The sequence below is a fragment of the Pongo abelii genome, chromosome 9 (genome assembly GCF_028885655.2).
Source record: "Pongo abelii isolate AG06213 chromosome 9, NHGRI_mPonAbe1-v2.0_pri, whole genome shotgun sequence".
NCBI classification, from domain to species: domain Eukaryota; kingdom Metazoa; phylum Chordata; class Mammalia; order Primates; family Hominidae; genus Pongo; species Pongo abelii.
In genome coordinates this window covers 78,005,964-78,021,309 of record NC_071994.2, presented here as the reverse complement: position 1 = coordinate 78,021,309, position 15,346 = coordinate 78,005,964, and the positions used below count along the sequence as shown (strand labels likewise).

At 35.2% G+C, this 15,346-nt stretch overlaps 1 protein-coding gene across 2 annotated transcripts in view; it reads right to left on the bottom strand.

Moving 5' to 3' along the window:
- Nucleotides 1-15,346, bottom strand: part of UVRAG (UV radiation resistance associated) — a 327,393-nt gene that overhangs the window by 174,278 nt on the left and 137,769 nt on the right. For both annotated transcript variants that reach the window (XM_002822260.4, XM_054524839.2), the window contains exon 7: nucleotides 6,707-6,812. In XM_002822260.4, coding sequence (XP_002822306.1) covers nucleotides 6,707-6,812 — 106 coding nt within the window. The remainder of the gene's footprint in view (nucleotides 1-6,706; nucleotides 6,813-15,346) is intronic.

Here is a 15,346-nt window from a genome sequence, read left to right as displayed (position 1 = left end):
TGAGTATGCCAAATCTGAAAATCTGAAGTCCAAAATGCTACAAAATCTGAAACTTTCTGAGTACCAATATAATGCTCAAGGAAAATGCTCATTAGAGTGTTTTGGATTTTGGATTTGAGATGTTCAACCAGTAGTGGAACAAGTGTCTTCACACTGATCATATTGGAGCTAAAGCTTTTTGCCTTAGTGCAAAAGTTCCTCAAGCATGTTCCTGGGAATTGTGAGGGTTCCTGACATCTTTACAGAGTCTTGTAAGATAAAATATATTAGCATATTACTAAATTGTATGCCTCTTTTCCACTCTCATTTTCTCATAAGTGTATGATGGAATTTACCAGAGTCTGCGAGACTTATGATATTGCAACAGATTCACTGCAGAAGCAGATGTGAAAATCCAGGTGTCTTTTATTAGGCTAGATATTAGCTTAATAGCAGTTAAACTCACAAAATATTTAAGCAATGCAATGCTAATTAAACCTTTTGTTCAGAAAAATATGCTTATTTTTCATACAAATGTATTACTGAATTCTTTGAGATTTTTAAGAGTATAAAGGGGTCTTGAGACCAATAACTCTGAGAATTGACAGCTTAGGGTATATTTTATCTTCATCTGTAGTAATTTTTCCCCCAAAATTGAAAATAATTAACAATCAGAAAAAAGGTTTTAAAATTGTGGCAGCTGTCCCAAAAGTTAACACATCTGCTTTTAAATGTCATTTACAGGTTGTTTCTACTGGACCTACACCTAGTCAACCACTAAGAAAAGGAAAAGATTTCCGTAGAAAATATTTCCAATCCATTAATTTCACAGACTTAGCAGTAACAGGCTTAGAACCCGGATTTAGCCAGGAGGATACAGCAAAAATATATAATAATAAAATCGTTACATATTTTTTACATTTTTATTTATATTTACATATTATTTATATTTACATATATTTATATTTACATATATATTTTTTACATCCAAATTGTTACACAGGAGCTCTGCTTCTGGTGTAAAAGAATAAGTATGCAACAAACTGGTCCTCTCATAGAAGATATAGACTATGGATAACAGATATAGACTATGGGTAAAATACAAAAATCGCTACTTGAGGGTTCTTGAGAATGATCAATGGCAGGCATATTTTGGAGGTGAGTCAGAACTTGGCATAAACAACCAATAAAATGAAATTCCCCTTTTCTGTGGCTTTTCCCTGAGGGTGGCTGCAAACTCCAAAAGAAAGTCAACTTCCTTTCTGACCAGAGGAACCAGGGAAAAATTGTCAGGCAATCAAGTGTGCCAGAATAGAGGAAGGCAGAGAATGGGCACCCCAAATTCTGTTTAAATTCAACCTAAGTCTCTGACTGAATCCTATACTACACATGCATGAGACAAACAGAAAGAAGCTTGTGCCTAAGGGTAAAAGAATTACACTGTAATCTGAGCCAGTGTTCATTGCAGGCATGACAGTTTGAGCCTAACCAAGTTAACTACCTGCTAAAATAAAAACATCAACATTTTTTGGAACAAAGTAACAAAATCCAGAGATTCCACCAAATTACATTCACAATGTCCAGAATACTATGCAGTATTACCCAATATATGAAGAGTCAGGAAAATGTGACTCACTCTCTAGGGAGGAGAAAACCAACATATGCCAACCCCAAGATGATCCAGATGTTAGAATTACAAAAACTTTAAAGCCACTCTTACATATATGTCGACAAAAATTGAAATATTCTTATAGTGAATAAAAGGATATGAAATATCAGCAGAGAACTAGAAAATATTTAAAAGGTCTAGATTTCTGCTCCTGGGCAAGATGGAATAGGAAAAAAAGAACACTGCCCAACTATTTTTACCAGGCTACCATAATCCTACTAGCAAAATCTGAAAAGGCAATTCAAAACATTGTATCACAACATCCCTGATAAAAACAGGTGCAAAATTCCTTAAATTATTACCAAAGCAAATCCAAGACAATATGAAGGAAAAAAATTTATAAGAATAAATCCAACAAAACACAAAAATAATTATATATTATAATCAATTTAGGTTTATTCCAGAAATGCAATGTTAAACATTTGAAAATAAACCGAAAAGTTAATCACATTAAGAGAATAAAGAAAAAAACATATGATTATTTCAATGGATATAGAAAAACCATCTGACAAAATTCAACGTCTATTCATGATAAAAACTCTCAGAAACTAGGAATAAGAGGAACTTCCTAAAATTAATGAAGGGCATTCCTAGCACTATATTTAACAGAGAAATGATGAGTTGTTTCTCCTCAAAACCAGGAACAAGGTGAGGATTCCTGTTCTTACTATTTTTTTGTCCAACATTGCACTGGATGAAAATCAAATAAAGGGCATAAAACTGTGCAAACTTTCCTGTTATGATTCTTTACAAAGAAAATCCCACAAAACTATAAATAACTAGCATAATGAATAAGTTAATATAACAAGATTGCAAGACAGATTAATAAGTTAAAATTAATTGTTATTATTACATACTAGCAGCAAACGAATGAGAAATAAAAAATCAAAAACAATTCCACTTGCAATAATGACTCCCCTGCCAAAAACCTGCCAAAAACCTCCCAAAAAACACTTAAGAATAACTCTAACAAAAGATGTCCAAAATCTGCCGGGCGCAGTGGCTCACACCTGTAATCCCAGCACTTTGGGAGGCCAAGGCGGGCGGACCACGAGGTCAGGAGATCGAGACCATCCAGGCTAACACGGTGAAACCCCGTCTCTACTAAAAATATTTTTTAAAAATTAACCGGGTGTGGTGGCGGACGCCTGTAGTCCCAGCCACTCGGGAGGCTGAGGCAGGAGAATGGCATGAACCCAGAAGTCGGAGGTTGCAGTGAGCCGAGATCGCGCCACTGCACTCTAGCCTGGGCGACAGAGCGAGACTCCGTCTCAAAATTTAAAAAATAAATAATTAAATAAAAGATGTCCAAAATCTCTACAGTGAAAGCTACAACATTATAAAGAGAATTAGAGAGAAATCTAAGTAAAAGAGATATACACCATGTTCACGGATTGAAGGACCCACTATTGTTAAGATAGCAATTCTCCACAATTTTATCTACAGCTTCTTATCAAAATTCCATCAGGCCTTTTTTTTGTGTGTGTAGAAATTGACAAACTGATTCTCAAATTCACTTGGAAATATAAAGAACCTAGAAAAACCACAGAAGTTTTAACAAAGTTGGAAGACTTACCCTGTCAAGTTTTAAGATGACAAATCTACGATAATAAGTGAGTTTGGTATTGGGGAAATAAAGACATATAGATCAATGGAACAGAAAAGAAAATCCAGAAATAGATGCACATACACATGATCAATTGATTTTGAACAAACATGTCAAGGCAATTAAATGGGGAATGAAAAGACTATTCAATAAATGATGCTAAATCAACTGGATATCCATGCAGGGGGAAAAAATTACCCTTACTTATGTGATACAAAACAATGAACTCTAGAACCACACCCAGCTAATTTTTTGTACTTTCAGTAGAAACGGGGTTTCACCATGCTGGCCAGGCTGGTCTCAAACTCCTGACCTCATGATCCACCTGCCTTGGCCTCCCAAATTGCTGGGATTACAGGCGTGGGCCACCATGCCCAGCCCTAAACTGATACTTATTAAAAGATGCATGCATATCCAATAGGATATGAAAAATGCTCATCATGGAAATACAATTTAGAACAAAAAGAGAAAATACTACATAACTGCTAGAATAGCTAAATGTAAAAAGACTGACCTCCTAAATGAAATGGACAAATCCTTGAAAGACACAAGCTATAAAAGTTAACGCAAAAGGTAAATTATTAAAGAAACTGAATTTCCAGTTCAAAAACCTTCCCACAAAAAAACCTCCAGGCCCAGATGGCTTCAATGCAAATTCTACTTAACATTTAAGAAATAATTCCCATTCTACACATATTCTTCCTGAAAACAAAAAGGGAGAAAACACTTTCCAAAAGTGAGTTGTGGCCAACGTCACCCTGACAACAAAATGAGACAAAGAGATTACAAGGAAACAAATTACAGACCAATATTCTTTATAAATATATATGCACAATTTCTTTAAAATTTTTTAACAAATTAAATCCAGCAATGAGCATTAAAAAGTAATTCACCATGACCAAGAGGGCTTTCCCCAGAAATGCAAAGTTGGCTTAACATTAAAAAATCAACCAATGTATTTCACCCTAATACCAGAAGAGAAAAAACATACATTTATCTAAACAGATACAGGAAAGGAATCTGACAAAATCTGAAACACAAACTGTGCATGCTGGTAACACGCCTATAATCCCAGCTACTCGGGAGGCTCAGGTGAGAGGACCACTTGAGGCCAGGAGTTCAAGAGCAGCCCAGGCAACATAGTGAGATCTCACCTCGAAACAAACAAACAAAAAAATTATGAAACATAAGTAAAAATTCAAAATGACAACAGCAGAAATTTCATAAGAAATATAATTAAATGCCAAAAAATGTTAGGCATTGATGTGATGTAAGAAGATGCCAAATTTTTGAAAGTAACCAACTATGAACCCAATTTCTTATAACACAGTTAATCATACATGGTCTTGGAAGGTAATCAGATTTCTTTCAACAGCAAATATGCCTTCTTGCTGCATTTTTACTTAGGTTAAAATGAAAATGCTTTCTTAAATATCGGAAATGGATGGGTTGGAATAAAATGGCCATGGGCCAATTTGAAAAGTAAATGAGCAAAAAGACAAACAGTAAAGTTTTCTAATATGCTACAGGTAAACCTCAAAGTGACTGACTAATTAACATGTAGATGGCATTATTCTCTAAAAGGAAACAAGTAAACCAAATTATCAATCTCTATTGTCAAATGATTGTGGGAAAGCTGTTTCCCTTCTTTAAGCTTCATTTTCCTGTCCTATTAGAAGAGGACATTATGCTAGATTCATTCTTAAATTCAACAAATACTTATTGAGCACCTACTGTGTGGCAAACACTTTTCTAGATGCTGGAAATACACCAATGTAAAAAAAGAAAGAGAGAGAGAGAGACAAAAACCCCTCGCCTTATAGAGCTTAGAAAGATAGAAAAATATGCAAAATATGTATCATGGTAAATGGTAATGAGTATTATGGAGAATAAAGCAGGAAAAGGGACAGAATGTACTGAGGGGGCTATAGTTTTGAATGGGGTTATTAGGGAACCAGATGATTTCTAGGTTCACATTCAGTTCAAAAATCCAATGATTTTTCTTCTGTATTAACTAGGCAGCATAAAAACACACAATGAACCTCTGAATTTGACCTCTTTAAACTCACACATTCTGTTACCTTGCTCTGTGTGTCACCACTTATATTTCTTTAAAAACAGAATTAAAAATACATTTTTCCACACTGAGATAAAGCATATGCTGTCATTTAATGCAACAATTAATTTCCCAGTCTTGCCTTGGGAGAGGAAAACAAAAATAAAACCTAGCAATTTTCCCCCAAAGGTTCTAAAAATCCAGCATTTTTATACACTACAGAAAGAATTAAAATTAGTGATTTTTCCTCCCCCTTCAATATATTTATAGTCTGAAATTTAGTCTTGCTGGGGCTAAGTTACAACAAGAGGTGGTTTAACAGCACCTTTGAAATGGAAGATGTTTTTATAGACAAGGAAAGTCAAGTGAATAATAAAAATTACTACTATACCTATTGCAGCTATCCTATTTTGTATGTTTGCTACCTGCCAGGTATAGCACTAGCTAGAAAATCAGCAACTGTATATAGTTTGAACTAATATATTAATTTCAAATTCCATGAGAGAGAAGTTTCTGTAAGGTTAAGTGCATTGCTGCTTTTCTATACTTCTACTATATGATTATCTTGGGCAAATCTTCAAGGCAACAAAAAGCTTTCGTTTGGGGATGTAAAGGCCCTCTGCTAAGTTGACAAGGGTGTAAATGACCATAGGAAGATGCTGCCTATCTGTGATAATGAGTTCACGTGAACAAATATTTAAATAATTTTATCTAGAACTTAATTTGAAGATCTGAATTTTAAGTCCAATCCACAGCACAAAGTTCCTCAAAAGCTATTCATACCAAGTGACTTTAAAAAAAAGCTCAATTTATTAGCCATACCCACTATTGTGCTTACAAAAACACAATATTCATTATAAAATAGACATTTTTTCCACTCCACTAGGAAAAACAACTAAAAATTATACTAATATCTTAAATCTGCCCATTTGGGTTAGGATTTCTATTTCTTTGGAAATACCTCCTTAATAAGAGTATTTCCCAAAAGAGATCACTGTCCACAAACCAGCCTGTTTTGCTCAATCCAAATACTTTTCAAATTTGTCTTTCAAAATTAGATTAGCTCCTGTATTTTTTTTCCTCCTGGCAGCTATTTTTCATTCACTATATAGTTCATGTTTAGAGTTCACATTAATAAAACTGCCTGTTAATTATCTTCTAAGTAATTTTATGTAATATAAAGTTTCATCTAGCAGAATAAAGCAGGCATTTTGTGCGTTACATTATTAGCAGATGGGAAAGTTTATTTCCAACATTTAAATGCCAATAGAACTCTCTGTGGAACATTGAGAAGATAAAAACGATCTAAAGGGTTTTTTAAAATTAACCCTAGAAGAATATGATACTGTCCTTTAGAAAACAAGAAGTGTAAACAGGTAAATACATAAAAACCTACCAGCTCATTGCTTGTAGATGTGAGTCTTAGTTTTTCTTCAATTTCCTTTCCAATTTTCTGAACAGTTACCTGAGTCTGTTTAATTGCACACTGGGCTCTATGAAGCCTAGAAATATAAGTTATAGAAAAATGTAAATGAGTTAACAGTAAACTCAACAAAGAGCCTCAGATATAAATGATAAACCTTGAGGATACATAGAATTAATAATGAACTCAATTGATTTTTAATTATCTAGCATATTCACAATGAAATAACACGGAATACAATAAATCCTAAAACAGTAAAGCTCTAAAACACCCTTTTTGTACCTGCCTGCCTGCCTCTGATGTACTGTGAGGTAACATGAAGAACTCAAAGGAGTTGGGAAGAGCCCTGAGAAAGTAATATAGTAAAATCCTATCATTTTATAGATGTGGAAACTGAAGCCCAGTGAAATTAAATGGATTGCTAAAGTCACCGAGAGAGTATCGCCACTCTCAAAGGTGACAATTACTTCTAGGTATCCATAAAGGAAAAAAAGAATTCACAGTAATCCCAGTTGAGAAGGCTGAATCAAAGCAGACAGCACTTTCAAAGATATAAGAAAAAACCAAAAGATGACAGAAAAGACAAAGTAATAGGAGGAATTAAATACTCGGCCAGGTTCAAACTAGCCAACTACATTCTCAGTAAGGTCTCTTTCAAGGAACAATGAAAAAATTAAGAACTATTTTTATTTTTAAATTATGGTTTTCTTTGTGTTTTTGCTTCTTGGACTCTTTATCTTTATTTTAATTTTATTTTGAGACAGGGTGTCACTCTGTCGCCCAGGTTGGAGTACAGTGGTGCAATCATGGCTCATTGCAGCCTTGACCTCCTGGGCTCAAGTGATTCTCCTACCTCAGGCCCCCAAATAGCTGGGACTACAGACATGCACCACCATGCCTGGCTAATTTTTGTATTTTTTGCAGAGACGAGGTTTTACCATGTTGCCCAGACTGGTCTCAAACTCCTGTGTTCAAGCAATCTGCCCGCCTCGGCCTCTCAAAGTACTAGGATTACAGCACTATGCCACTGCACCTGGCCTATTTATCTTTAAATATAGCTCATGTATTTCTTATACATTTCCATACCAAATGGTCAAACTGTCTTTATTTGTAGATGACATAATTGTCATGTGGAAAATCATCAGAAATCTACAAAACAAATACTAAAATTAATAAGTTAATTAGCAAGGTCATGGGATATAAGGTCAATATACAAAAAAATTATATTTCTGTATGTAGGCATACCTCACTTTACTGCACTTTGCTTTATTGTGCTTCATAGATACTGTTTTTTTTAAAAAAAAAAAAAAAACAAAACAAACAAACAAATTGAAGGTTTGTGGCAACCCTGAGTCAATCAAGTCTACTGGAGCCATTTTTCCAACAGCATGTGGTCACTTCATGTCTCTCTGTCACATTTTGGTAATTCTCACAATATCTCAAACTTTATCATTATTATTATATCTGTTATGGTGACCTGTGATCAGTGATCTTTGGTGTTGCTATTATAGTTATTTTGGAGCACCATGAGCTGCACACATATAAGATAGTGAACTTTATCGATAAATGTTTTGTGTTCTGACTGCTCCACTGACTGGCCATTCCCAGTCTCTCTTCCTCTCCTTGGGCCTCCATATTCCCTGAGACACAACAATAATGAAATTAGGCCAAGCCTTACAGTAGCCTCTAGGTGTTCAAGTGAAAAGAATAGTCCTACATCTCTCACTTTAAATCAAAAGCTAGAAATGACAAAGCTTAGTGAGGAAGGCAGGTGAAAAGCCAAGATAAGCCAAAAACTAGGCCTCTTACATGAAACAGTCAGTCTAGTTGTGAATGCAAAGGAAAAGTTCTTGAAGGAAATTAAAAGTGCTACTCCAGTGAACACATGAATGATAAGAAAGTAAAACAGCCTTATTGCTGATGTGGAAAGAGTTTTACTGGTCTGGATGCAAGATGAAACCAGCCACAACATTCTCATACCCCAAAGCCTAATCTAGAGTAAGGACCTAACTCTCTTCAAATCTTTGAAGGCTGAGAGAGGTAAGGAAGCTGCAGAAGAAAAGTTGGAAGACAGCAGAGATTGGTTTATGAGGTTTAAGGAAAGAAGCCACCATAGACGTGCAAGGTGAAGCAGGAAGTGCTAAAGGAGAAGCTGCAATAAGTTACTCAGTAGCTCTAGCTAAGATCATCAATGAAGGTGGTTATACTAAACAACAGATTTTCAACATAGATGAAACAGCCTTCTGTTGAAATAAGAGGCCACCTAAGACTTTCATAGCTAGAGAGGAGAAGTCAATGCCCGGCTTCAAAGCTTCAAAGGACAGGCTGACCCTCTTATTAGGGGTTAATGCAGCTGCTGATTTTAAGTTGAAGCTAATGCTCATTTGCAACTCTGAAGATCCTGGGGCCCTTAAGAATTATGCTAAATCTACTCTGTGTTCTATAAATGGTACATCAAAGCCTGGATGATAGTGCATCTGTTTACAGCATGGTTTTATGAATATTTTAGGACTCTTGAGACCTACTGCTTAGAAAAAAGATTTCTTTCAAAATATTACTGTTCATTGGCAATGAACCTGGTCACCCAAGAGTGCTGATGGGCATGCACAAGGAGATTAATGTTTTCATGTCTGCTAACACATTATCCATTCTGTAGCCCATGGATGAAGAAGGCATTTCAACTTTCAAGTTTTATTATTTAAGAAATACATTTCATAAGCCTAGAGTTGCCACAGATAATTGATTCTTCTGGTGGATCTGGGAAAAATCAATGGAAAACATTCTGGAAAGGATTCACCATTCTGAATGCCATTCAGAACATTCACGATTCATGGGAGTAGATAAAAATATCAACATTAACAGGAGTTTGGAAGAAACTGATTCCAACCACATGGATGACTCTGAGGGGTTCGAGACTTCAGTGGAGGAAGTAACTGCAGACGTGGTTTTAATAGCAAGAGAATTAGAATTATAAGTGGAGTCTGAAGATGTGACTGAATTGCTGTGATCTCATGATGAAACTTGACTGGATGAGGAGTTACTTTTTATAGTTAATCAAGAAAAGTGGTTTTTTGAGACAGAATCTACTCCAGGTGAAGAAGCTATAAACACTGTTGAAATGACAACAAAAAATTTATACCATCATAAACTTAGTTGATAAAACAGTGGCAGGGTTTGAGGGGAAGGACGGACTCCAATTTTGAAAGAAGTTCTACTCTGGGTAAAATGCTATCAAACAGCATTGCATGATACAGAGAATCATTCATGAAACAAGAGTCAACTGATATGTCAAACTTCATGTTGTCTTATTTTAAGAAATTGTCACAATCACTCCAACCTTCAGTAACCACCAATCTGATCAGTCAGCAGTCATTGACATGGAGGCAAGATCATCCACCAGCAAAAAGATATGGCTTGCTGAAGGTTCAGATGATCATTAGCATTTTTTAGCAATAAAGTATGTTTTAATTAAGGTATGTACATTGTTTTTAGACATAATGCTATTTCACACTTAATAGACTACAGCATAGTGAAAACATAACTTTTATATGCACTGGGAAACCAAAAAGTTCACGTGACTCGCCTTTATTGCAATATTTGCTTTACTGCTTTATTGCGATATTTGCTTTATTGGGGTAGCCTGGAACCAAATCCTCAGTATCTCCAAGGTATTCCTGTATTAGCCCCAAACAATTGAGATATGAAATTTTTAAATAATACTTTAATGACAGCATCAAAAAACATAAAATAGTTAGGGATGAATTAAACAAAAGACGTGCAAGACTCAACCCTGAAGTCACAAAACACTGCTACAATAAAGAAGAACTAGTAAGTAAAAAATACATGTATATGGACTGGAAAATTCCATATTGTTAAGCTGTCAGCTTTTCCCAAATGGGTAAATAGCTTGAGACTCCTAATCACAGTCCCAAAGGATTTTTTTTGACAGAAATTAATAAGATGATACTGTAATTTATATAGAAAAGCAAAGAATCTAGAAGTGACGAACCAATCTTGAAATATGCCAGATTTCAACAGTTTCTATTGTTACATAATTAAGACAATATGGCGTGGTCATGGAGATAAAAAAAAAAAAAAAGATCAATGGAACAGAATAAAGTGTATCATAATAATCCTACACATATATAACAATTAATTTTTGACAAAGGAATGAAGGCAAATCAGTGCAGAAAACAAAGTTTTTTAAACAAAGGTGCTATGGAACACTGAATAAGCATAGAAAAAAAATCAATCTCATCCCCTACTTCATACACACAAAAATTAAAGAGGATCACAGTAAATATAAAAGCTGAAATCATAACACTTATGACCAAAAATATAGGACTATCTTTTGCAAACTTGGGGTAGACAAATATTCACTAGAGAAGACATAAAAAGAATTAATCATAAAATTAAAAAGGAATAAATTAGACTTTAAAAAAATGAGAAATACCTGTTAATCTTAACAAAGCTCCCATTAGGAAAATAAAAAACAGTCCATAGACTGGGAGGAAATATTTGCAAAGCACCTATCTGACTATAAAGAAGTCTTATAAATCAGTAGTCAAGATAGCCAATTAAAAATGGACAAAAGAGTGAAATAAACACTTCACAAAAGATATAAGAATGGCCAATAAGCATAGGAAAAGTCACTCAAAGTCTTAGTCATCAGGGAAACGCGTATTAAAATCATAATGAGGTGCCATTTCACACCTGTTAGAATAGATAAAATTAAAATGACAACACTAAATGCTGGCAAGGATGTGGAACAGCTAAAACTTGCATGCATTGCTGGCAAAAATGTATCAGGCTGGTGCAAAAGTAACTACAGTTCTTGCAACTATTTTAAATTTAAATTTAAATTGCAAGAACCCACGAGATCAGGAGATCGAGACCATCCTGGCCAACATGGTGAAACCCCGTCTCTACTAAAATGCAAAAAGTTAGCCAAGCATGGTGGCATGCTCCTGTAGTCCCAGCTACTTGGGAGGCTGAGGCAAGGGAATTGCTTGAACCTGGGAAGCAGAGGTTGCAGTGAGCTGAGATCGTGCCATTGCACTCCAGCCTGGCGACAGAGCAAGATTCCGTCTCAAAAAAAAAAAAAAAAAAAAAAAGGGCAAGAACTGCAATTACTTTTGCACCAGCCTAATAAATAATAGTGCCATTTTTTAGAAATTATTAGTTATTAAGTTAAACATACATTTAACCTATGACCCAGCAATTCTACTCCTAGGTATTTACCCAAGAAAAATAAAAAACATATGTCTACAAGAAGCTTTGTATAAGAATGTTCATAGAAAACAACCCAAATGTCTATCAAATAGAAGAATCAACAGATTGAGGTATATTCATATAATGAAAATCTACTTAGCAATAAAAAGGAACACACCACTGGTACATACAACAATATGAATGGATCTCAAAAACAATATGTTGAGTGAAAAAAGCCAGAAACAGAAAAGTCCATATTGTATGATTCCCTTTTTACAAAGTTCAAGAACAGGTAAAACCAACCTATGGTGACAAATCAAAAGAGTGGTGGGGACTAACATAGGGAGAAGAGGGAACAAAGGAACTATCTGAGGTGATGGAAATGTTCTAAGTCTTTATTTTTCTAGATGGTGGTCTCACTTTGTCACCTAGGTTGGAGTGCACTGGCATGACCATAACTCACTGCCCCCTCAAATTCCTGGACTTAAGGGATCTTCCTGCCTCAGCCTTCTGAGTAGCTGGACTACAGGAGCGTGCAACTGGGTCCGACTAATTTTTTGTAGAGACAGAGTCTCGCTATGCCCAGGCTTGTCTCAAACTCCTGGCCTCAAGCCATCCTTCCACCTCAGCCTCCCACAGTGTTGGGATTACAAGAGTGAGCCACCGCACCTGGCTTTGATGTCTTGATTAGGGTAAGGAGTACACCAAAACTCACAGATTTTACACTTAAGATCTGTGCATTTCACTGTGTGTGAATTTTACTTCGGTTTTTAAAAGGTGGTCATCAATCCTAACCTGAAAGTCATCACTTATATGAGAGGTTCATTTTCTTAGGCATTTGATGGTATCGCTACCTCTGCCAACATTATTATTATTACCCTAAACCCTGAAAATATTCATGACATATTCTGTACTTTTAGAAATTGCCTGATATTTATTGATGATTTCTTAGGTCACAGAAAAAGGACCAACTCTCAATATAGCTATTTTGTTCATGGGACCAGTAATTCAACAAATCCCTCAGGGCTCCTAAGGAATCCAACAGAGGAGATTACACTCCATTCTGTTGCCTCTTGGTCTGGGTGTGTTTGTGTGTTTAATCTACATTGACAGTAATACTCTCTTAAAAAGACAGCTCTACAGTAATTTTACATCAAGGTAAGGACCTTTGTGATGCAGTCCCTGCTGACACATCCAGTCTCATTCCTGATTATTTTTTACCTTGCACCCTCATCTCCAGCAATACTGAACTACTGGCAACTCTCCAAACATATCCTATCATTTCTTCCTTCTGTACCCCTGTGTGAGTTGTTCTATGTGCCTCCAAGTTCTTCCCATCCCTTAACAGATAAATAAATTCCTAATCCATCAAGAGGCAGCTCAATCAACCTCTTCTTCAAAGGCCTTTCCTGACTATTACAGACAGGTAGAGCGCTCCTTCCTCTGGAAATCTGCTACTTCATGTGTATGGCACCACAAAAATATTATATGACCCTATTTTACAGCAACTGTTTATTTCTTTGCCTATTTCACCAGATCTTTCTGGGGGAAAAATAAATTTCATCTTCTCAGGTATATTCCAAATGCTAAGCACAGAATGTGGCACAAAGGAGGGACTCAAAATGTATTTGCTGGCTTAATGTCTAACATCTGAACATAAAAGCACAGTCCCAAAATTTGATATTTTTGACATCAGTGGGAGATTAATTGGAAGATCAATGTGGTAGTTTCCTAGATTTGTAACTTGAAAATAGTGTATCAAAATAAAAATCACATAGAGACCACTCATTCAAGTGAGGAAACAGCAATTTTTACTAAAAATGTTATCAGAATTCTAAAAATGATAGGCATCATCAACCCAGAGAAGAAATCAACAAAATAGCCTGTTACTTTAAAAGTAGGAAAGTGCTGCCTAAAACTTCACTGGTACTATGCAAACAACCTTGTCAAATGGTAAAGACTTTAAAAATAAAAATGATTCATGACCATAATTAATGTATGACTTCAACTATTTGGCTCTCACTGCCCCAGACGCTTTCTGATCTTACCTTAGGGGCTTAAAACACACAGACAGAGTCACATTTCCTCCAATCTTCAGTGTTATCCAAATAGACTTTCAGAGCCCCTGCTACATCAAGACAGAGCTAATAACACCCCCCTTTCAAACCCAACAGGAGAATAAAAGTTTGAAGTATTTAGACTTTGAAAAATAACATGGGACATCCTGATTCCCCTGGGGATAAAGAGGTGAAGGACTAACTAAAAAAGAAACAACTGCTTTACCTCCAAACTGGTTGGCCAATTTCAGAGTAATGTTTCTTGATTTTGCAAACTATCAAAAGAATCTATAAAGAAAGAAATATATATCATGTAGTAATATGGGTGAGTGGTCTATATCAACACTAACATCCTCAAGCTGAAATAAAACTTATCATCACTGGTGTTGGGAAGGAGAGATCAAATAGCTATCTGATAGGTATTCTGGTGATAGGAAAGAGATGCATTCCTATTTTTTAACATGATTTGAGAAAAATTGAAACTGGACTAAAAAAGTGCTTTGAGGCTATATATTTCTGTGAACATAAAGATACATTGAATAAAAAAAAATTATGCCAAGTAAATTATTAATAAAGATTAACTGAGACGAAGCCAATGAGATATTAAAAATAATCTCACTGAAGGAGAAGTTAGAAGATAATATTGATCATATCACATCAGAAACCCTGCATTCAAGTTTAAGACAATGACAAATTAGACTACCTACAAAGGCAGTGAAGTATAGTTCCCTACGGCTTGCAGAGAGAGATAAAAAGGGAGAAGAAATACAGGAAAGACAGATGTCTATGAAACAAATCAATACCTTATAATTAATGGTTTTGTATTTCATATGAAGGTGCTTAGATTTTTATTCTGAAGGCATTAGAAAACCATTAAGAAGTTTTAAGCTGGTCAAGATTTAATTACATTTGCACTTTAGAAATATGTTTCTTCTTGTAATAGGTGAATGGCACACAGAGAAAAGAGACTGCAAACAGGAAGATTAGTGTGAGGTTATTCCAACAGTCCAAGTAACAAATGGCTCTGTCCTAAATTAAAATAGTGACAGGAAAGATGGTATAAATGTGAAAAGTGAGAGAGAAGAGAGATAAAGAATGATGCTTGAAAACAAATTACCAGCATAAAAATGAAAGAGAAGACATCACTACAGATCCTTCAGATAGTTAAAAGGAATTAAGGAGAAATTATGAGCAACTCTATGCCGATAAATTCAACTTAAATGAAATAGTCAAATTGTTTAAAATCCACAAATTTCCAAAACAAACAAAAGAAACAGAAAATCTAAAGACCCACCATCTGTTAAATAAATTATATTTGCAATTAAAAATTTTCTCACATAGGAAA